Source organism: Equus przewalskii, chromosome 2, assembly GCF_037783145.1.
Source record: "Equus przewalskii isolate Varuska chromosome 2, EquPr2, whole genome shotgun sequence".
Classification (NCBI taxonomy): Eukaryota; Metazoa; Chordata; class Mammalia; order Perissodactyla; family Equidae; genus Equus; species Equus przewalskii.
The window spans coordinates 59,006,128-59,029,299 of record NC_091832.1 but is presented as its reverse complement, the minus strand read 5'-3'; the positions used below and the strand labels follow the sequence as shown (position 1 = coordinate 59,029,299).

At 51.6% G+C, this 23,172-nt stretch overlaps 1 protein-coding gene across 1 annotated transcript in view; it reads left to right on the top strand.

Moving 5' to 3' along the window:
* Positions 1-21,677, top strand: part of LOC103554788 (RP1 like 1) — a 124,588-nt gene extending 102,911 nt beyond the window's left edge. The window contains exons 2-4 of the mRNA XM_070611419.1: positions 7,962-8,586; positions 12,993-13,134; positions 14,685-21,677. Of these exons, the coding sequence (XP_070467520.1) occupies positions 7,981-8,586; positions 12,993-13,134; positions 14,685-19,837 (5,901 nt within the window). The 5' untranslated portion in view covers positions 7,962-7,980 and the 3' untranslated portion in view covers positions 19,838-21,677. The remainder of the gene's footprint in view (positions 1-7,961; positions 8,587-12,992; positions 13,135-14,684) is intronic.
* The last annotated feature ends 1,495 nt before the right edge of the window (positions 21,678-23,172 follow it).

Below are 23,172 nucleotides of genomic sequence, written 5' to 3'. Positions count from 1 at the left end.
CTCTGTGCCTCACCAAACGTTGGGCACATAGCAGGTCTCACAGTGTTTGCTGCTAGATTGCTTTATGCCTGTTAGTCAAAGTCCTACTCTCATTAGACCCCCTTTCTCTCTCACTGTGTTCATTCTCTTCCCGAATCCACCACTCAGAGCCTTGAGCACGGGGGAGCGCGGGGGGTGCCTATTCTGCTGTGTGGAGCCGACATGGTGCTCCCCACACCCCTCGCCACCTCAGCACCCAGCTTTGGGACGTCTTCACCCACCACTCGCCTTTCTTAAGGGATAATTCATCCCACCCGCTCCTGTTTCATTTTTCTATTATTCTATTTTACATTTTTTCTTGTGGTAAAATACACATAACATAAAGTTTACCATTTCAACCATTTTTAAGTCTACAGTCCGGTGGCATTAAGTTCATTCACATACCTCTGCAACCATCACCACCAACCATCTCCAGAACTTTTTTTATCTTCCCAAACTGAAACTCTGTCCCCGTTAAACACTGAGTCCCCACTCCCTCTCCCCCAGCCCCTGGCAAACCCCATGCTGCTCTCTGTCTCTATGAATTTGACTACTTTAGATACCTCACATAAGTGGAATCACACCGTATTTGCCCCTTTGTGTCTGGCTTATTTCATTAGCACAATGTCTTTAAGGTTTAGCCATGTTGTAGCATGTGTCAAATTTCCTTCCTTTCTAAGACTGAATAATATTCATTTGTGTGGATAGACCGCATTTGGTCCATCCATTCTTCTGTCAATAGACACTTGGGTTGTCTTCACCTTTTGGCTATCGTAAATAATGCTGCCATGAACAGGAGTGTACAGATATCTCTTCGAGTCCATGCTTTTAATTATTTGAGGTATTCTGGGTATATACCCAGAAGTGAAATTGCTGGATTGTAGGGTAATTGTATCTCTAATTTTCTGAGGAACTGTCATACTATTCTCCATAGCGGCTGTACCATTTTTTATTCCCATCAGCGAAATCTCCACCTCCTTGTCAATACCCGCTTTCTGTTTTTTTGATCCTAGCCATCCTAATGGCTGTGAAGTGGTGTCTCATCGTGGTCCCCTTTGTTTCACGAGTCACACGTACCCATCTGATCACGATGGCGTGACTATCAGTTTGTAGTGCGCTGCCTACCTGATGCTGTTATCACCCAAAACTCAATTGAAATCAAACTTGGATAAGTGCCCTGGCTTTGTCATGGCTACATATACAACCTATGTGTGCCTCTTTGTCATACTGTATTTCACTGACTTTAATACACACAGATTTCACCCCCCATGTTTTAATATCTCTGAAATCAGGTTAATAGCATATCTTGTCTTAATTTGCTGCCATATCTTTCTTTCTTTCTTCTTGTCTCATGAAATAATGGTGCTCCTTGGCCAATTGAAGTCACTGGAAGGTGGTGTTGAAAATGGCCCCATCCAGCGTGTGTAGACCCATGTGGTGGTAGAGGACCCCATCCAGGGCTCAGCTGCCTGCTGAGTGACAGTGGTTTCTGTTCTCTCTGGAGGCTACGTGCTGTAAGCATTTTTCTCTGGGGACATGTACTGTTCACATCACGGTCGTGTCTTTCAGCTGAGCATGTGTGATATCAGTCAGCCCTCAGGGTTTCAGCCACAGCAACCCCCTCCTCCTGCTCCCTCTTCACTCCCTCCCTCCTGGATCTAACTTTGGTGTCATTGCCACCTGCAGTTTCTCTTCTGCAAAGCCCAGCCTGCGTCCTGCCTGCAGACTTCTCTCCCTTTATTTATTCGCTTCCTGAATCCATCACTCTTGCTGCCTGCTCCCCATCCAGCCCTTCGCCCTGGCCTAGCCCACTTCCAGACCCTCCGACAAAACTGTTTCCTCCCCGGCAGGCCCACCCTGCCCGATTCCTCCACCAGGGCTGTCACCTTTTTGAGAATTTCCTGTGACTTCTATTTTTTTCTCCTTTTGCCCCTTAATCTGTTTTTCTCTGCTTCGCTCCCCCACCCACACACAGCTGGAATGCCTCCTCTGCTTTCTTGCCCTGCTTCCTCCTGAAATCCCCTGGCACCCCTCCCCCAACCTTCGCTGTCCTGAACCCATCCCACAGTTGCTCTGCCTGGGGCTGTGGGCTCTGGGGTTTGCTGGGACCCATTTTGCACTAGTGGTTCACTCCTCAGTCTCTGTGCTCACCAAGACCACCTGGCACAGATGGATAGCCAGACCCTGAGCTCCTGCGTGGTCCTGTCCACTCCCGTTGCACCCAGGTGGCTCAGGAGAGCTGAACCTCAGGGCATCGTCCAGTGCTCTGCCTGTCCTGAGGGGAGTGGGGTGGGGAATCCGAAACGAGGTCTCCCTCAGAGCTCAGCCACAGCCCCCAGCGGCACCAAAGCCCTCTGCTGTTGGACTGTCTCTCACCTCTAGGTTCTCCCCCACTCAGGACTCCCCACTTGACACCCAGCTGGGAGTGGAGAGTGGAGAGCTGGGAACCAGACCCTACTGGCTGCCCTCCCGCTCTGCACCCTTCTCCTCTTTGCCCGTTCTCCCCAACAATTCCTCGCCCCCAGAAGGGTCAGGCTCCTCCCTTCCTTCCCAGCCTCCTCTTACTGCCCTCAGCCCCGGTGAGGGTTATCGGGGAGGGCCGTCTTCTCTCCACTGAGTGCAGGTTCATGCTCATGTGGCCGCCTGGTCCATGATCTGGCAAAGAGGTGCTAAGGGACTCAGGGCGCCCTCTCCCTGGGCCAGGCCTGGTATCCTACCTAGCTTGTCACGTTAAAGACGTCAAGTCCTCTCCTGCTCCAGCTTAGCGAGAGAAACTTCATGATTTTAAAAGGAGGAAAGCAGTGAGGGAAAAACTGATGTGTGTGACTTTATGTGTCAGCTGACAGTTAACCCTTTGTCCCACAACTGAGGGCTGGTGTTGCATTCTCTTCCCCTACCCTCGCTGGCATGTAGGAATGGGACAGTTGTCCCCTATTGGGGACAAAGTGGGAGGACCTGGCAGTGGCCTCAGAGCTGCCCCCCACCCTCACCCCAGCCCCCTCAGGGGCCTTCCTAACTCAGAAATCCAGCTTCAGAATTCCTGGAAGGTGGGACCGTCACTGGTGCTGCTCCCTGGAGGGTCCAGGTCCCTTTCCATTTCAAATGACAGAAACTCCACCTCAGATCCACTAAGCTAAGCAGAGGATTGTCGGCTCCTGTAACTGAAGAGTCCAGTTTTCCTGCTGGGGTGTGGTTTCAGGCCTTACAGCATCCAGGGGCTCAACTAGGTCATCAGGACTTGGTTTCCCTTCCTTCGTGGTGGCATCATTTTCTGGCTCCGTGAGGCTACCCCTGGCAGAGTCAGCTTATCTTGGCCTCACTACCAGCAGGACCAGTGCCAGGAAGAGGCCACCTGATCCTGGGGAACTGCCCGGGCCCCACACTGAAGGCAGCAGCTGGACAGGGTGACCAGTGGTCCCAGTCAGCTGGGGACTGGAGGTGGCAGGGGAGAGTTAGGTCCCAGCGTGGCCTTTCAGTGCTAAAACTGGGGCAGTCCTGGGTAAACTGGGAGGGCGGTCCCTTAGCCTGCAGTGATGCCTGCTTCTAGTTTCTTCCCTCGTTTCTGCCAGCCTCTGCTACCCTCCTCCTCCTCTTTATTCACCTGTTCTTGGCTCTAATGCACGAACACCCTGAGTTTCCTTTTGCCAGCCGTTCCCCTCTCAGGCTTCAGTGGAGAAGCGCTTTTGGTTCTGCTGCTGAGGGACCTGGGGCCAGAGCTGATCTTCCTGTGTCTGTGCTGTTTCATCCTCGCAGAGGCATCGTCTGCTCCCTTAATAAAGCCGTGTCAGAGGCGCGCCTGTGCAGAGCACCTGCTCCTGAGAGGACGGCCCCTCCCACCGCTCCCTCACCCCTCCCTCCAAAACTGCTCCTCCCTCTACTCCCTCGCTGGGTGAGGAGAGAGGGCCACCTCCCACCAGGTCCCAGAGCCTGAAAACTGAGAACCAGGTGGGACCTCGTCCTTCCCTGCAGCACTCCCCACAGATGGTTGGTCAGTAGGTCACCCAGTCCTGCTGGTCCCTTCTTCTCAGCCTCTGCTGGATCAGTCCCCGTGTCGTTCCCCTGCTGTTGCCCTCATTCACCAATCACTTTCCCGGCTCTCCAGGCCCCATCCTCCCTGCCACCGCCAGAGAGGCCTTTCCAAAACATCAGGATGACATCCATCCAAGGCCCTTCCAGAATGCCCAAACTTTCTCCCTGCATGCGCAGGCACGTTTGCACATGCTCTCCTGGCTCAAACGTCCTGAGCAGAGCAGGGGTGGCAAGTGTCCGGCCCTTGTATGGCCCTTCTCTGCTCTGATGCTATGACAGCACTGCTGGCTGATCACAGCGTGCAGTGCAGGAAGCTGTGCGCCTTCTCCTCTCATCCTTCCAACCGCCCGCCCCACTGGGTCAGAGTGGGCACCAAGGCCGTATTCATCTTCCATGCTGCTTCTAACATCTTCCTTCTCTGGCTAATCCCTAAGTTGTCCTTTAGGTCTCAGCTCAGGAGGCTCCATGTCACCTCTTCTAGGAAGTCTTCCCTGACTTGCCATTCCTCTTAATCTGCTTTCGGTCACATCCTGTATATATTATGTATCTGTATCTCAGAACACTTCTTATGCTGCATTTTAATAATGTACCTACTTGTCACACTAGAACGTAAAGGTTTTGTAGATTGGTGCTATGCCTTAGTAATCTTTGTATTCCCACGACTCAGCATAGAGCCTGGTATACAACAGATGCTCAGAGATCTTTGTTGTATACATGAATGAATGAACGAATGAATAACCTGGTGGGACCAGTTGTTTCGAAGGTGAGAGAATCAAAATTCATTATGCCTCTTTAAAAAAGAAAGTAGATATGCTTCTCCCTCTCCTGTGGCCACAAGAGGAGGTCACGCTTCTCAAAGACTCGTCTTAGAGATGGAGTTGAACCTGTTGGTTTTTTCTTTTTGAGGAAGACTGGCCCTGAGCTAACATCCATGCCCATCTTCCTCTACTTTATATGTGGGACCCCTGCCACAGCATGGCTTGCCAAGCGGTATGTAGGTCTGCACCTGGGATCCAAACCGGCAAACCTCAGGCCGCCAAAGCAGAATGTGCAAACTTAACCACTGGGCCAGCACCTGAACTTGTTGTTTTTACTCATGCGGCTGGAGAGCAGGCAGTGGCCTCGGCTCCCTGGAGGAGTGGGGTGAGGTTTGTGTCTTACATGCCCTCACCTTTCACCATCCAAAGGCCCAGGCCACCCCTGCTTCTTCAGCTCATTCTCCCAGGTCCTAAATGTTTTCTGACTTCTCCGTGTGTGTGTGTGCCCCTGAATATGAGTGTGTATGTGTGTGTGTGTGTGTATGCTTGTGTATGAGCCGCCTGCGGTTACATGTAGGACCTTGTCTGTTATATAAGTGCAGGTACCTTTAGCGGTGGATGATAGTAATTCCCCTCAGCTTTTCTGGGGCCCGAGGGCTTGGTCTCACATTGGGAAGGAGCCTTTGTGTGAACTCCAGCTGCTCTTGGCCTGATCTTTGCTTCTTAGGACCCCTTGGTTCACGTTTCTCTTTTTATTTCAAACATCTAGTTGGAGATTGAGAATTCCAGCTCAGAAAGAGGTTATTTTCTAGAAGAAGGCCAGAAGATAGGGGTGGTCAGCCGCTTGAGCGTATGTTGTGATGTCACACTTTTGCCTGGGTCCTCCGGGAGCCACGGGATGGTCTTTGCCTTTGCTCCAGGCCAGATTTCTGCTTTCCCCTTGGACGTGCCCCTTGGCCTGCAGGGCTGCTGTCAGGAGGGCTCTAGAGAGGCCCTCCTTGCAGAGAAATGGGCTGCAAGGAGCAGAGCCCCTGGAGGCAGTGGGGATGCTGCAGGGACATGGTGATGCTGGGAGACACAGTGACACTAGGGGATGTGGTGACATTGAGGACATGGTGATGCTAGGGGGACATGGTGGCTCCAGAGGACACAGTGACCCTTCCTTCCCCTCTCGGTCCCCGAGTGAAGGCCAAGAGGGATGCTCATTGTCACAAGTGAAAATGAAAATCAAGTAGGAAGAAAAGTCAGTCCTTCGGGAAGGCAGGCCCGAGTCACAGCCTATGGCAGCCGCAGGGATGTTAGCGGGAGGGCTAAGAAAGCGGCTTACTGCGATTAGTTGGGAGGGAGGAATCTGAAGAAGCTAATTATAAAGTTTGTGCCAGAGATGAGAGAGGATTACAAGGCCTTTTTGTGCACTGAGATTTTGAAAATGGGAGGAGAGTTCCTTCTTCTAAAATGAATGGAGATAAATAGAGAGACCAGGTAAGAAAGGGCGATGTGGCCCTGGCTGAACCATCAGGAGGGGTTAACAGGAGGCTGGAAGACCATGGTTACCTGCAGTGTGTACATTAACATGGGTGCTGCTATGGTCTGAACCACATGTGAGCGGGGAAGACTCCTCACCTGATTGCAATTGCTCAAATGTCAGCTTACTGTCAGGCCCGGGCTCTGTGAAATAGTGGTGTTATTCATCACTACGTATTTCCCGGGCCCCTGCTCTGTGCCAAGCATGGGGCTGGGCATCCTGGGGAGTACAGGTTCTGCCTCCCAGGCCTTGGAGTAGTTGGCCAGAAAGGATACAGGCCTGGGATGTGGGAAATGTCAGGGGAGATGCATGAAAATGGGGGTTGCCCTGGACTAGGCGGCTGGGGAAGTCCCCACAAAAGAGGGAAGCCAAGGCAGGATGCAGAAGGATGGGGACCACCATGCAGGGAGAGCCTCCGAGTCAGGCAACCTGATGGGAGTGGAGAATTCCTGCAGAAAACAGCAGGAGTTGAGGTTCGAGGGGGCGGCCAGGAGCAAGCTTGAGAGGCCCTTGAATTGTGGCATAAAGGGCCTGCGCTCTTCTGCAGACACTGAGAATGATGTAAAGGGCTTGGAGCAAAGGAAATGTCCGGGTGAAAATGGTTTCAGGTCAACTTGGCCGGTGCATAGAACGGAGCGTCAGGCAGTGACCTGGACAGGGAGAGCCTGTGAGACGCTTTTACAAGAATCCTGGGTGAGGCAACAGGGCTCCCCCAAGGTGGGAATAGAAATGAACAGTTGGAGGAACAGCCTTGACCCTACCACGGCTAGCATGAGCCCCCAGTTTCCAATGTCAGTGTCAGTGGGCTGGGGCACTCACCCACAGGATTCATCACACATCTTCCAAAGACTTTGGAGGGATGCGAGCAGAAGCATTCTTTTTATATTAAAGCAAACAGCACTACATAATGAGAAAACATGGCATGGAGTGGCGACATCCTCTCTGAGTTACAACTCTCCTTGTCTGCACTCCCATCCCTGAGGGGCTTGGGACGAAAGGATTCTGCTCTGGCCCTCTCATCTGCCAGCTGGAGGATGTAAGTCCAGAGAGCTGGGAACCCCGGGGGTCACACATGCGACTTTGAACTGAAAGTGGGCAAGGTATCCAGGTCTCCTGATGGCTTGTGCGGCTTGTGCGATGTTCTTAATGTCTGCGTTACGTGGTCTCTATTTACCCACCTCTTTAGGAGATAAACTCTAAAATAGTCAAAGGAGCTCAAAGTGGTAGAAGAGGGTAAGAGAAATGTCCAGAGGAAGGAAAGGAACAAAGACTTACTGATACTTGCTCTGTGTCAGGTGCTCCATATGGGTAGCTCACTTACTCATTATAGCCACTGCGCAGGGTGAAGCTGGCTGCATTTTACAGGTGGGTCCATCAAACACAGATTACATCATTAACCTCCTGGGTCATACAGGAAGTAAGTGGAGGCCGGTGGGATTTGAACTCAGATACGTTAGATGCCAAACCTTTGGCCTTCCTCCTATTCCATCAAAATGGATTAACCTGCCTCTCCGTAGCTGAGTGGAGAAAATGTGGGGAGGGCAGGAAGCACCCCTATAACAAACAGGAGGGAGAAACGCAACATCCCACGGGCTGTTCTCTGACTCTGCTCCTCCTTTGATCCCTTTCAGCTGCCTGGGCCTCCACACCATGAACGGCACCCCGAAGGATGCCCAGGCCCCGAGCCACCGTGGGTGCCTCCTGCCTTCTGTGGCCCGAACCCCCTCTGTCACCCAGATCACACCAGCCAAGAAGATAACCTTCCTCAAGCGAGGGGACCCGCGGTTTGCTGGGGTTCGCCTGGCTGTTCACCAGCGCAACTTCAAGAGCTTCGGCTCTCTGATGGATGAACTTTCTCAGCGCGTGCCTCTCTCCTTTGGAGTGCGCTCTGTCACCACACCCCGGGGCCTGCACGGCCTCAGTGCCCTGGAGCAACTGGAGGACGGTGGCTGCTACCTCTGCTCTGATAAAAAGCCCCCCAAGACTCCTAATGGGCCGGGCCAACCACAGGGGAGAAGCCCTTCTCAGCAGTCGCAGGATTTCGAAGGCCGTTGTGAGGTACCAGGAACGTCTTCTTCCTGCAGGGGTCTCAAGGCCCCAAGGAGGATAATACTGGTTAAGAATGGGGACCCTAGAGTCCAGCAGACAGTAGTTCTCAGCCACAGAAATACGAGGAACCTGATGGCTTTTCTCAGCAAAGCATCCAGTCTTCTGCACTTTCCCGTGAAGCAGGTGTACACAACCAATGGGAAAAAGGTAGGCTGTTGGGGTTTGATCTTTCCTTAAAAAAGTTCCCTGGACCTGAGATCGGCATAGTTCGGTGGAATGGAGAGGTTCTTCTTTAAAAAGAGGTGCTGAATGCACTGCTACCAATTAGAGGTGAATAGAGTGGGGACAGTCAGTCAGTCAATCAAACAAGCCATTGTGATTCATGTTTTTAGCTACCATTTAGCAAGCACTTAGTAAGTGCCAGACGCTGGGCCTCGCACATTTTCATTATGTTCTTCTCCAGTCCTCTTAATAACCTATCTTGGTGAGAGTTCAGTGCAGGAAACAGAAACTGCTCGCAGTACCTTAGGCAGAAAGCAGTTTAATACAGGGCATTAGGGGGCCTCCAAATCTTTAGAAAGCTGGGGGAATGGCTCCCAGCATCCTTCAGAAAGCTATACTTCTGCTCAAAGCTGCTGTGATGATTGTAGTCAAGAACACTTCCATAGTGGCATCCAAGCTTGTAAAGCTGGGAACAGGAAACTGCCGCAGCTGCATCTTGACCCCCAGGAACAGTGGGGTGCTGGGTCTCCCACTGCTGCCTGAGCCACCGTTGCCTCCTGACACCTACACACTTGCTTCGCAGCAACAACGGCCAGAAGCAAGAGAAGGTGGTGTCTGCCTCACTTGCCTTCCCAGTCTTGAGGAAGTGCATCTAATTGATGGAGAACCCAATCTGCATCCAGCCCTAACTGGAAAGAAGCCTCGTGAATGTAATTTTTGCCTTCCTAGGTTCTGCAGAACATGAATGTACATCCTAGGAGGGCAGGATGGAGGATGGGGCCGGGTGATCTAAGCCATAGTCTCCCCGTAATCTAATCCTATGGCGGTTTAACACCTATATACACCATTCTACCAATACTTAAATTTACAAACAGCAGCTGCAGCAGTGTGTGCCCACCGAATAACGTAGCTATCCCTCCTACCATCAGAACATATTTACCTGCTCCCCCAAAGTCGCGCTAGTACCATCCGTCTTCTAGTTCAGTTGCAATTCCACCTTTATAGCCTCTGTCTTAAGATTTAACTGTCAGGTCCACGACCACTAAAATACCTTGTAAAAGTAGCAGAGGAAAGCGAGGGCAGAGCATAGGAAACTGGTTCATTTATACGCCTAGCAGAGCTGTGAGGAAAATTAGGCTGTCCACTTCAAGGCCATTGTTGGTTATTAGTTTCCTCCTACAGTCCATTCCGTGTTCCCTCTGCCAGCACCTCAGCTGATGTGGTTATAGACCTGATAGGGTGACTGGGCATTTCTGCCATCTAAATTATGGTGCATTTACTGTGTGCTAGCATGTGCTACATCATTCCTCCAGCCTCTGAGCACTTGGAGGTCCTTCTTGAGCATCTGTGGTCGTGTGTGCACTTTTATCACTGAACATGGCAGCCAAAGAAAAACCCAAGGAGTTCCCTGGGCAACAGACGACTTCCTACCTGACCCCATTGCATAACAGCAGCCCTATTCCCCCTTGATCATCAGAATCAATCACTCCAACCCACACAAAATCCCCCTTGTTGCCTGTTTGTTCATTGTCACAAGGAGCCCCATGTGGCCAGGTGACTGTCTCAACCTTCAGCTCCACTGACCCACTGTTGTGTCTTGTGGTGGGAACATTTTCCCTAGGATCCTGAGACCTCCAAACCAGCAGAGCCCAAAGTTGCTAGGGTGGGAAGCAAAATGTTTGCAGCTATGTCATAGGTGTAATAGTGAGAGGAACCACTCTCATTTTCACCCCTTAATTTCCAGGTATCTGTTGTTTATGGAGAAACAGCACCAAATATTGGTTGCCAGTTCAGAGCACATATTACATCCTGTAAGACAACACCTCAGCATCACCAAGTGATGCCTTCCAGGTCCTTTGGCTATTCTTGAACTGAGAGTTTAGACTTTGAGCTTGCCATTTTCTTGAAGTCAGAGAAGCCAGCCTAATCCATAGTCCTTGCTGTTCTCATTCTCATTTTAAGAGTCTATCATGGCAGCTAGTGATAGTCAAAGCCCTGCACTCAGTAAGCACTACATTCTACTATCAGGGATGATCATTCAAGAACCTGTTTTATCTTTCCGCCATGGGCTACCAGTGTCCCATTGTAACCAGGTTATCTCTGCCTTCAAACCCAACCAGCTTAGATAATTAATCCCAGATTCCCATCCGTGACGGTCTATTGCCTGCAAGCACCTTTGATACTGTACACTGTATCAGTCATAATTCAGTACAGGAAATAAGAACCTCTCCAGGTGTCTCCAGCATGAAGGAATTATACACAGAGAGTTTCACACTTAAAGATTCATTGAAAGGAGGAGCATAGGCTGAGTTCCCAGAAATGATTCCTGGAACATCACAGAATTAACCTGTCTGGGTAGACACCTCTAGCGCAATCAAGAAAGTGGGTTGTTGGGGGACGTCACTGGGATGATGGAGTTCAGTATCGCCCCACCATTGCTGTGATCCAGAATGAGGAAGGTGATGTACCACTACTGCCTGCTGATATCCAGGAAGTTGGTGACTGGGTACTGGAACAATGAAGTGGCTTTTGCCATCGCAGCTGCACCTGCACCTTTTTTTTGCTTATGGCAACAGTAAAAGCAAAAGGAAGAGGGCCTCTGCCTCACTGTCATTTTCCACATCTTGTGCAGGTGCATCTAATTGGTGGAAACCACTTCACGGTTAGAACTCTAGCTGCAAGGGAGTCCAGGGAATGTGTTTAGAGCTTTCTAAGCTCTGCAGCACTGGAAAGCACACCAGAAAGAGAGTAGAATAGAGGTTGACTAATCTAGGGCATAGCATCCACCACACAAACTCATGGGGCAGTTAATATTACGCCTCTGTATAGATAAGAAAACCGAGGCACAGAGGTTAAGTAATTTGCTTCTAGTTACATGGTTGGCAAATGATAGAGCCAGCAATAATGATTTCAGAATCATAATGCAAGAATACTTCTAAATGATGGTGCATTTACATGTATTAGCATGTACTGCAGGCAGAATACACAGACAAATAAGACTAGGCCCCTACCTCCGATTAGCAAGTTTAGTGGGTGTGGTGAGAGGGAAAGAGTAGGCACAAAATAAGTTAATCGGAGAAAAGAATATTAGTATGTTTTCATTTGGACTTACTGCAGAGCTATTAGAGTTTCTGTAAACGGAAGGATCTCCTTGCTCTCCAGGACAGGCCATGTCACATGTCACGATTATCAGTTCACAGGTCCTCGCCTGGATGGACACTCTCAATAATGCTCTTTTTTTCATAGATCCTAGACCTCTACCTCTTTCTAGGATGGGAGTGTCACGTAGCCCTCACTTCTTTCTTCTTCCTTGGAAAAGTCTGATTTCCTAGAAGCATGGCTACATCTATAAACTGATAGACTTTGGCCCTGTCTGTACTTTTGCTATGGACTGGAAATCTGATCAAACAGAAATGTAGCTAGGAGTTTCAAATGAACTTCTAATTAACTGGATTGAAAGATTTGGTGTACAGCAAACAATATTATTTTGTGGCGAGAAGATGCAAGAGTTCTCTCTTTTTTTCAGTTCCTTGTTCATGAACATACCCACCTCATTGAGAAAATGAAAAAGAACAGATTCAGCACTTTAAAGATGGAACTAAATCCCCCAAGACTGCCAGTTACAATGCGATGCTAGAAATAGTGCAAACCCTCAGTATGCAGCGTCCTCGGGGCCGGGTGAGAGTTCCCTAAGAGCAGGACCCTCTTTCCTGGAATGCCATCCAGCACTGATGCTCCTCCTCATCTCCCACCAGTCCTGCTGCTGGGAGTGGAGGTGGCTGCAGAGAGGATGACAGGAGAATCGGGGCAGGACCCAGAGACCCATTGGAGGAGTCTGAGAGGGAAGGGCCACCTGTGGAGAGAATGGTGCCATGGCCTTCTCCACTCCACTAGGGACAGGAGCAGAGGCGATGGCCTCAGACTGCACTGGAAAATAGAGATCAGACCCAAGGGAGGGCTCTGTCTGGGGAAAGGGCCAGATGGTGAATCAGGTCTCCATATGCAAGCTGGAGAACTTTCGATTCTGGTTGCTTTAAAAAATACATTTTCTGAAGGGTGCAAATGTGGACAAGGAAGCAGATCAAAGGCTTCTGGAAGTCTTTTCCACCGGAGGCATCCAGAATAACCTCTAAACCTTAGGCCTCAGACCAGGTAGAGGGAGGAATGTAGGTAGAGAGGAAGATCATGGTGGTGGGACCTCAGCCCCCAGCCTGTTAGGGAGGTGTTATGGCGAGTGGATGGGATCCTTCCCTTGGATCAGAAATCTGGGGTGAGATGTGCAAACATCATGAAAGGGCCGCAGTGAGTGGATCCTTCCTCTGTCTGTGTCTGCCTGGGCAGAAGGGGGCTCTGCAGACCAGGCTTCCTGACTCAACACCCTCCTCCTTCAGGTGGATTCACTGAGGGGTCTGCTATGCAGCTCCTCAGTGCTGGTGTGTGCCGGCCACGAGTCCTTCAGACCTCTGGCAATGGAAGATGCCAGAAGAAATGGGACTGAAACTTTACCTGGGCAGACATCAAGGAACAAAAATGGTGAGTTGGTTTGGGGGTTTCCCCAATCTTATTTACTCTGGATAGTGGTTCAGCAGGGCTGGGCAGACACCCTCTATGGATAATTTAGGAAACCTGTCTTGGCCCCAATTCATGGGCATCCCAGTTGTTTTGGGTCTCTCTTGCATATTCCTCCTTCTTCTCATCGCCACGGACCTTAACTAGGTTGAACATTTGACTGGGGCATGAGAGAGGGGAGTCTGCTATTTAAAGAGAACAGGAATTAGGAGATCTTGAACTCTAAGTTTCTAGGATCTAAAATAAGCTTTAGTAAGGACCATGGTGGGCATGCCTTTATGGAGGCAATGAAGCATGAATATGTGGCATTTGCATCTTTCAAGAGTCATGACTCTCTTAGGCAACAATGGGGGCCGAACCGACTAAAACTAATGATAGTCATCCATTCATCAATCTACACATCCAACCATATATCCATCCAAAAAGCCTACCATGTACCAGGATCTAGGCTTTGTTCTTTAAAAAAACATATTATTTTAAAAACACAGCTAACAATTGCAGAATAAATTTTCAGCAAAATTATTGGAATGACAATGGGCAAATTTTGGTGAATAAATGAAACATTATCCTTTATGAAAAGCTGTTGAGAAATGACAATGATGGTTTCGGTGATTGCTGTGCACCAGGTACTGGAAGGACAAAGACCTATTAGCCATAGCCCCCAGGCTCATTTGGTGCTTATGCCAGGACAGAGCTTGGCAAAACCTTCTCTCTCAAGGGGAGTTTGTTCCTTTGCTGGCCGTAGGCTCAGCCTCCACTAGCCCGTTCTTCTTCCCAAGCATTAGCTCAGGAGATGGAATGAGAGAGTGCTAGGGGCTTCCTTCTTTCCTGGGGCACTTCTTTCTATCCCCAGTGGCCCCTTCTTCTCTTTTTCATGGCTGGGGTACAGGCTTGACTATCAGAACCTGCAATTGTGTGTCCAGGTCCTTCCTTGCAGTCATTTATCAACCCCAAAGCTTGATAAGTGTTAGGATGATAAATCACCCCTAATAATTGCAAAGCATTTTACAGTTTACAATCAGGTACATATGCAGCAGCTTATTGATTTTGCTGCCTGTGCTGGGGGTCAGTGGGAGCAGGGCTGGGGATTAGCTCTGCCCACTGCTGTTCTGCCTGCCAACCCTGCTGTCCTTCCAGAACCTACTTTGTGCTACCAAGTCCGCAGGAAATTTTATATACATTGCCTTGCATCGTCAAAACAAACCTACCAAATAGATATCGTTATTCTTATTTTATAGCTCAGAGAAGGGGCTCTGCCAAAAGCTACAGAGCTAGGAAGTGGCAGGGTTGAGACTGCATTCAGACTTCAAATTCAGCTCACTAGGCTGTGCTGGTTCACAGGCTATGGACTGTGCATACTCATTCTAACATGGTTTCTGCCCTTACTGCATGGTTTTGGAGGGCAGCAGGGTGTTTAGTTGGCGAAAGGCTCGTGACCAGCCTTTCTTCTCTTGAAGCGTCCCCGGTAGCTCACCGTCTTTTCCTCCTGTCTCTTACTCTTCACCGGGCGCCAGGGAGCTGGGGGCCAAAGGCCAAGCAGAGCGTGATCCACTCGAGGGCCAGGTCGGGCAGCAGACGGTTTTCCTTGCTGTCGGAGAAGTCTGGTCTCAGCGACCCCCCCGTGTCCCTGCATCATGCCTGGATGGGCCTTGCCCCCGACAGACACCCTCAGGACACGCCTGCCCAGCTGGGCCCGTTGGTGGCCGGTGACGACGTGGAGAAGAAAGTCCGCATGAACGAGGATGGCAGCCTGTCTGTGGAGATGAAAGTGCGCTTCCACCTGCTCGGGGAGGACATGCTCCAGTGGTCCAGGAGGGTCGGGAGGGCCAGTCCCCTCACGGCAGCCGGTGGGGAGGGCCCTGTCCTGGGGGAGGTGGACTCCCTTCACCGCATGTGGGAGGGCCACCCTGGGGGGTGCTCAGAGCCTGGGGCACGGCCACTGGGGCCCTGCAAGACAGGATGCAAGGAAACCTCTGACCGAGGCCGGTGGCAGCCGGGGTCCAGATATGAGATCTGGACGAACCCCCTGTACGCCTCCCAGGGAGAGAGGACAGCCTCTCGGAGGAGGACCAGGCTGACCCCGCACTCCCACTCCAGGAGCCCCTGGAGCCAAGGGGTCACCGGCAGGAAGAGAAGCAGCAAGGACAGCTTCAGCCCTGCCTCTAGTGACAGACACCCTGAAGACTCTGAGCCAAATTCCTCTTGCTGCTCCAGCTCCCTGGAGGGCAGCAAGGGCAGCTGTGGCCTGCATCCGGCCTCTGGGGCTGCCTCCCCGAGAGGAGCAGGGCAGGGAGCCGGCAGCAGGCCCTGGGCTGCAGGGGGCCCAGGCCAGGGAGCCAGCCCGGGGCCAGAGGGAGCAGGCCCGGGCAGCAGGGCCCGGGGTGCGGCAGGGGCTCTTTCGGACTCTTCAGCAAGTTCAGGGCCTCATGAGGAGTCCAGTGAGAAGGATGAGTGGCCCCAGGGCCACCCAAGCAAGATGAAGGCTGTGACTTCCCTGCAAAAGGCCACCCCGGGGGGAGGCCCCCATTCGCCCACCGTGAGTCCATCGTCTCTAAGGAATGAGGACCCACAGGCAGAGGAGTGTGGACAGAGCACAGGGCACCGTCAGGCCAGGGCTGGATCTGGGATGAGGTTGTCCCCGGCTCTGGGCCTTCCTGGCTCTGGGGATGCTGTAGGAGGCTGTTCCCCACCTTCCTCTTGTATCTCAGCCCCAGGAGGGAGAAGAAAGCAGGAGAGCAGAGCCAGGGCTGTGTCCTCACCCAGCATTTCTGGCCTCAGTGAAGGTGCCCAGAGAGGCCGCCCCAGGCAGCGTGGCAACCAGAGGGCCACCCACTGCCCGCTCGACTCACCTGTGTCCAGACAGGTGCTGGGGCCTCCCAGCGGAGGCAGGGCCTGTCCAGCTGGCCCAACACCACACCTTTCTGAAAGCGCATCCAGTGCCAGGAATCAGGCCTCCTGGGACCCAGGGCCACCCCCCTCTGCCTCTTTTCATTCCCAGGACGCACGAGGGATCAGCAGTGCCCCCATTACCCCTGTGAGCAACTCTGACTGTACTTCCAATTTCTACCCCCCATACTCTCCCTCTGCTGAGACGGAAGGGGACCCTGAATTCAGGGCACATTCACCAGCTCCCATACCTTCCAACATATCCGACTCTTTGAGCTCCCGAGCTGATGGCCTGGGTGAAAAGGCAGGGGGTGATGTCCCCAAGCCTTCCTGGCCTTTGGTTCTGCCAGTCCAACAGCCTGAGGGAAGGAAGCCAGGAGCCCACCGAGGTGGCTGCTGCTCTCATATCGGCACATCCCCGGTGCCTGGGACCCCTGGTGGTAAGACACAGGCCCTGCAGGGCTCCCAACCACGGGGCCACGGGGAACCCTTCTCTGAGGCCTGCTTGGTGTGCAGCAGGTACTGTCCCACTCCCCCGAGGGCCCAGCCCTCTGTCAAGAAACACCCCCCACACAGCAGCAGCCACAGCGATGGCGACCGCAGTGCTGACTGGGCGCCGGGTGGTGATCAGCGGGGGGAGGAAAAGCTTGACTCACGCCACCCACGGCCTCCCAGCTCTCAGTCGGGGGCCATGAGAAGGGGCAGCCCCAGCCTAGGTTCCAGGCCTGGGAGAATGTTCCATGGGAAGGCTGCCGGTGGAGGGGAAAGCCTGGAGGAGCATGAGGAAGGCAGCGGCACGATGCCAGGCGCTCTGCCCCGAGTCTCACCGGAAGCCGTGGTCCGCGAGTGGCTGAGCAACATCCCAGAGGAACCCCTGCCCATGAAATATGAAATGGTAGAGGAGAGCACGGATGTGGCTGGGGACTGCTTGGAAGGTTCCATGGAGGACCCTGTTGACAAACATTCCCCAGAAGGCCTGGAAGGATCAACTCAGGCCGGACAAGCACTCCTGGAAGAGGCTGCCAGTGAGAAAGCAGAACCAGATGGATCCCCTCCAGCGACTGGAGATGCTGGTCCTGAGTCAGGAGAGGGTCTTTCTGGCAGTGGAGTTTCAGAAGTCACCAAAGAGGCTGGAGCAGGCAAAGGAGTGGCTGTGGACTGTGGTGCAGGCCAGTGTATGCTTCCCCGCAGGGTCTCTGCCTCCATCCAGATCATGAAGGCGCTGATGGGCTCCAAGCAGGGCCGGCCCAGCAGCCTGCCCGAAGTGTCCAGCACGGTGGGCAGGAGGCGCAGCCACTCCGCCCAGGCCCTCATCACCTGTCTTGCCAGTCTCCACTTCTTTGATGACGACCTTGGGTCTCCCGCGGGCAAAGTGAGGTTCATAGACTCTCCACGGTACCAGGAGCTCCTGAGCACCTTCCGGGCCCTGTGCCCTGGGTGTGGCCTCCGGCGAGGCGAGCTGGACTCAGGCCTCCAGGAGCTCGGCTGGTGCCAGGTTCTGCCGGGCCTCAGGTCCCAGGCCGTGACTGAGGACTTCACGCCAACGTCATCGTCTGGCGTGGATGTCGGCAGCAGCTCTGGAGGCTCAGGGGAGGGCAGTGGACCTGGTGCCGTGGACTGCACCCTGGTTCCTGAGAGGATGGAGCTGCCCTTGAAGATCCCCTCTGAGGATTCCAGGACCCCAGAGAACCCAGAGGATCTGGGAAACCAACAGCTGAGTGGTTCCGAGGCCTCCTCAAACTCCCAAGCATTGGCTTGTGCCGCCAGGAAGGAAGGGGCAGAAAGAAGCAGCGTGGAGCAGACAGTGGGCAGTGACCTGGACCAAGCAGTTGAAAGCACCATGCAAGAAGAGGGAGTGCCATCAGAACAGGTAAAAGAAGAAGAAGAAAGAGCAGAACTGCAACAAGAGGGTGTCGAAGGATTTCCAGAAGAGGCAAGAGTCACGGGACAAGAACTGTCAGGGGCTGGCTCTCAGGATGGGGAGCGGACACAGGAAGATAAGAGCTTGCAGGAAGAGGAAGCAGGAAGAGACCCTCCCTCTGCAGTACTGCACCCTCCAGAGAGGAGAGAGAAACCGACAGGGCCCCCTAGGAGCCTCAGAGAGAGGGACCCAAATGCCAGTGGGAGTCCAAGTGGCCCCATGGCTGAGCCTGGTTGGGAGAAGCTGCCCAGAGCAGCTGAGGCAGGCCCTGAGCAAAGCCAGGCCAAGTCCACCCAGGGGACTGGGGAGAAAGGCACTTCTACAGCCCGTAGAGCATCTCTGGATCCTGACGCCCTCTGGGTGTCCACGTTGTTGAGGAAGATGCAGAAGGCCTTCATGGCCCACCTTGCCAGTGCCACAGCTGAACTCCGAGCCCGATGGAGCCTGCAGAGCAATGACCTGCTGGACCAGATGGTGGCCGAGCTGCAGCAGGACATTGGCCAGCGGCTCCAAAACAGCACTGAGAAAGAGCTCCTGAAGCTCCATAGCCGGGCCGGGGGGAAGGCGCCGGGACCGCACAGGGAAGCTGTCAGGCGGGAGACGTCCCTGCAGACAGAGCAGCGCAGGCATCGCCTCCAGGGCCTGCGCAACCTCTCAGCCTTCACCGAGCAGACCCGAAGCTGGGGGCCCCCCTCCCTGTCTCTTGAGGACATGTCGACCCTCAGTGGAGCCCCGGGGATCCGGCTGGGTGGGGAGGCCACTGGGGAGGAATTCTGCCCCTGCGAAGCCTGCATGAGGAAGAAAGTGGTTCCTACGTCCCCAAAGGACTTCACGGGGGTAGCCAGCGCACCTATCAAAGAGGCCTTTGACTTGCAGCAAATTCTGCAGAAGAAGAAAGGAGGATGTGCTAGTGGGAACACAGCAGAGACAGCCCCTGAGAAAAGAGGGTGGGAGCCACTTCAGAGGGACCCCTCGGGGACGGGGACTGTCCGGAGAGCTGATGGAGGCCTGGAGCTGGGCTCAGGCCAGAGCCCTGGGGCGGAGGGGCAGGAGGAGGGTGAGGGCAGCCAGACCCTCGGCAGAGATGAAGATCCCCCAGGGGGAAGAGAGGAGGCAGCTGCTCAGAAGGGAGAAGGGAAAACAGATTCCTGTGTAGGCAGCGACCCCGAGGGAGCTGGGTGGGAGGAGCAGGGCATGGATGAGAAGGGAGAAACCACGGAGGAGCGCTCTGGGGCTGAGGACTGTTCGGAGGGTGAAGCCTCAGGAGGAGGTGACAAAAGTCCAGGCCGACAGGATGATGGTGCCGAAACCGTGGAGGCCCAGGAAGCTGCAGGGCAGAGACAGCCAGAGTCAGGAGGAGGAAATCAAGGTGAGAAAGAAGGCAGCCCACCGGGTAGCCCGGGGCAGGGCCAGTCGGGTGAGGCTTCTGGAAACAGCAGCTCAGGCCAAGAGGGGAGGCCAACGCCACCCCCCACCCCAGGTGGGGACACCCCCTGCCGAAGATCCGGCCCAAAACCAGGCCTGTCCTCCTCCAGCACTGCATCTCTGGGAAACTGCTCTCAGCTCTCTCAGAACAGCTCTGAAGAAGAACCTTCGAACGGAGACACGAGGAGCACTGAAGACGAGAGCAAGGGAGACCCTGGTCAAGAGAGAAAAGTCACAGGAGTGCATCCAGAAAGCTCCACCTCTGAGCAAGATGGGGTCCCCTCGGGCTCCAGGACTCCAGAGCCGGGGGCAGGCGGGGGCTCTGACTTAGAAATGGAGAAGGTAGGGAAAAGTCTCGCTTTCCCAGAGGTGAGCGTTGCAAACTTCCCCACGGACAGGACAGGCGGCTTTGGCCAAGACGACTTAGATTTCTAGAGATCGAGCTGCGAGATGGTCATGAGTCTACACCACTGTTTTTATTAATGTTTTGTCCACAAACCTACAAAGAGCGTGGGAAAGATCAAGGATTCACCAAGGACCCCGCCACAGCGCAGTGTCCCTGAGTTCCGAATTCTGGAGCTTCCAAGGGCCCGTCCCACGTGCTGTGTGAAGGAGGGTTATCTCACATCTGCCCTCTTATCGGAGGCCACCAGCCCCTCCACCTGCCTGCTGAGCCCCGCAGCAGGGAACTGACGGGAAATGTCCCTGGAGTGGTTTTGTTCGTGTGTTTGCTTTTTGCTAGCAAGTGTTTCTCTCGCTCTTTTGCCTATTGATCTCCTGTTATTTCTCTCCTTGGCCTCTCTTGGCACTCACCTCGTTCGACTTTGAAGTGCTTTTTTTCTTGTCTTGAGTATATTTGATGACTCTGCAGATGTGAATACTTGGGAGAACTGGATAAATTCAGGGTCATTGGACAGAATTTGTTCTCAGCCCAAAAGTCCAAATGCTTTTCCTTATATTTTTTTGTGATGGAAAAAGTTGGAAAGTGCAAAAAAGCAGGAAGAAGGAAAAGTATTCATCCATAATCCATCACTCAGAGATAACTTGGGTTGGCAATTTGATGTATTTCCTTCCCATCGTCTTTCTAACCATTTGAGAGTTAAGCTCATCCTTATGTATTTCTTCTCTTTTTTTTTAAAGATTGGCACCTGCGCTAACAACTTTTTGCCAATCCTCTTCTTTTTTTTTCTGCTTTTTCTTCCCCAAATCCCCCCAATACATAGTTGTATATTTTTAGTTGTGGGTCACTCTAGTTGTGGCATGTAGGACGCCGCCTCAGCGTGGCCTGATGAGCAGTGCCATGTCCACGCCCAGGATCCGAACCAGCAAAACCCTGGGCCACTGAAGCAGAGTGCACGAACTTAACCACTCGGCCACGGGGCCGGCCCCTATATACTTCTTTTTTAACTTAACAATATAAAAATTTCCCTCATTTGTCTCAAAATCTTCATAAACTCATTTTTAATTCCTGAATAGTGTTTTTAATACCTGGATAATATATTACGGGAATATGAAACACTTTACTTCACCATTTTCCTATTGTGGACCATGTAGATGATTTCCACTATTTTTTTCTTTAAACCTTTTTCCCCTGAACTGCAGATGATTTCTTAGGAGAGATTCCCAGGCAAGGAATTCCTGGGTCAAAGGATATGGGCTTTTTAAAGGCTCTTCATATCTTGCTGCCAAATTGTTTTTCTAAAGATCCAAACTAATTTACATCACCTGGCCAGCCACACACTCATCAGTGTTTGAAACTGGCATCAAAAACAAGATGTCTTTTGCTAATTTTATGGGCAAAAAAAAGGACCTCACTTTAGATAAATTTGATTGCTAATGAGATCAAAGAGTTTTCCAGTTTTTTTGAAAAGCTATTGGCATAAAATATGTGTGTATGCCTTTTGCCCATGTTTCCACTGAGATCCTAGCTTCTTTTGATGAAGTGATTGACGTGAGTCCTTTATAATTTTTTAAACATTTTATTTATCATTTTTGAGATTTAAAAACTGCCCTTTCTCTGCATCCTTCTACAGCAAGCCTCGGGCTGTGCTCTGTCTGGGTGGGGAGATCCTTGACGGGGCAGAACTTCTGGGTCTGTTTCTTCCCAGCGTTCTTGCTCATAGGAGACTATTTTGTGGTATTCAGAATTGTTAAAAAGGAAGCCTTTGCTACAAGGTCTGGTACTGTTCACTGACTGTTTGAATGTAAATGTTAATAATAAAAAATAAGTAATAATTAAAAATAAAGCAAATGCCAGGTTTAAGCTGTGTCTTCACCCTGGCGGTCATCTGTTCTGCTCTGTTTCTGAGTGCTGGAGCTGTTCTTAAAATTTGACATGGTTTTAAAATTTCCATGGAACTGATTCTTTCAAGTTTTTACATTAAAAGTTTACATGTAAATATGAACTGGTATCTTAGCCAGAAGCCCCCAGTGGGACAGATTGTATTGTGGGCTTCGTTCAGATATGGTGATATGCAGGGTTGTCCAGATTTTGTCACTATTAGTTGATATGGAACATTCACTGAGCACCTTTTCTGTGACTTGAGGTCCCCAGTCATCCCCTAAGAGATCTTCCAACCTCTTTGTTTCACAATCTGCTAACTCCTCAAATGACAGAGACAGCCATCCCAGGCACCTACTGACCCGCTGCTTCATTAAAATGGCCTTGTCCGTCTCTGGTCAAGAGAATGCAATGGAAAGAGCATGGGCTTTGAAGTTGGATGAATTCCCAGTGATAGCGCCTCAGTTTCATCACCTGTGAAATGGGCGAAGTAATGTTTTCCTCACTGCGTGTTGAGAAGTAGATAAGATAACATACGAAACTTCATTACACCTCTGTGGGGAAAATATCAACATTTTAATTAGAATGGCTACGTTTTGAATTCCTATTACGTGTCAGGGCCCATATTAGACCTATGTGATCCCATTTAATCTTCCCAGCATGTCTGTGAAGCAGCAAGTTGATACTGCTATCCGCACTGCACAAATGAAGCAGCCGCGGCAGAGAAGGCTTACACAAACCCGTCCGAACCCACACAGCTAGTTAGGAGCAAAGCCAGGATTTAAACTCAGGTATTTTGGACTCTAAAGTCCATGTCCTTTTCCATTGTATCGTATTTTCTTCACTTTGATTCAGGCCTCATCAATAAATAACTAAAGGTGATCAACACTTTGTTGAATCAATTTACTGCAAAATAGTTCAGACTTAGGAAAGTAAATTAGGTGGGTTTTTGCTCAACTGATTGCATTCTGTCCTTAGTAATGTTCTACTTATGTACAGATATGGGGAGCTGGCGATAACCTGGTTTTATAAAGCCGAGGGTTAAACTGAAAAGTTATCTACAGGATTCTCCTTTTAGTTACAAACTCACCTGTGTTAAGCCCTCAACTATTTCTGCCCTTTATATTAAAAAAAATTTACTGTTAATGGAAAACTCTGTGTTTTCTTCTGACTTGGAGATAAAGAACTTCAGGGCCGTCAGCTAAGGTGGGGATTTCTGTGTCTCCTCCCCCACCCCTTTTCTAGAGCAACCATATCACACAGCATTGCTCAGGCCTCGGAAATTCAGCACCTTTTGAAAATGTTGGCCTGCAGCCTCAGCCCGTCTCTGATTCAAAACTTGACTTGTTCGTCATTCAAAGTGTTGCCAGAGTCCATACAGCACCAGTGGCAATGCAAACGTTTTCACCAGCGGGGTTTCTCCTTGAAGTAAGTGGGAGAGGGAAGTGAGTGGCGGTAAGAACCCAAGCTCTTCTTTCCTGTCCTTTTG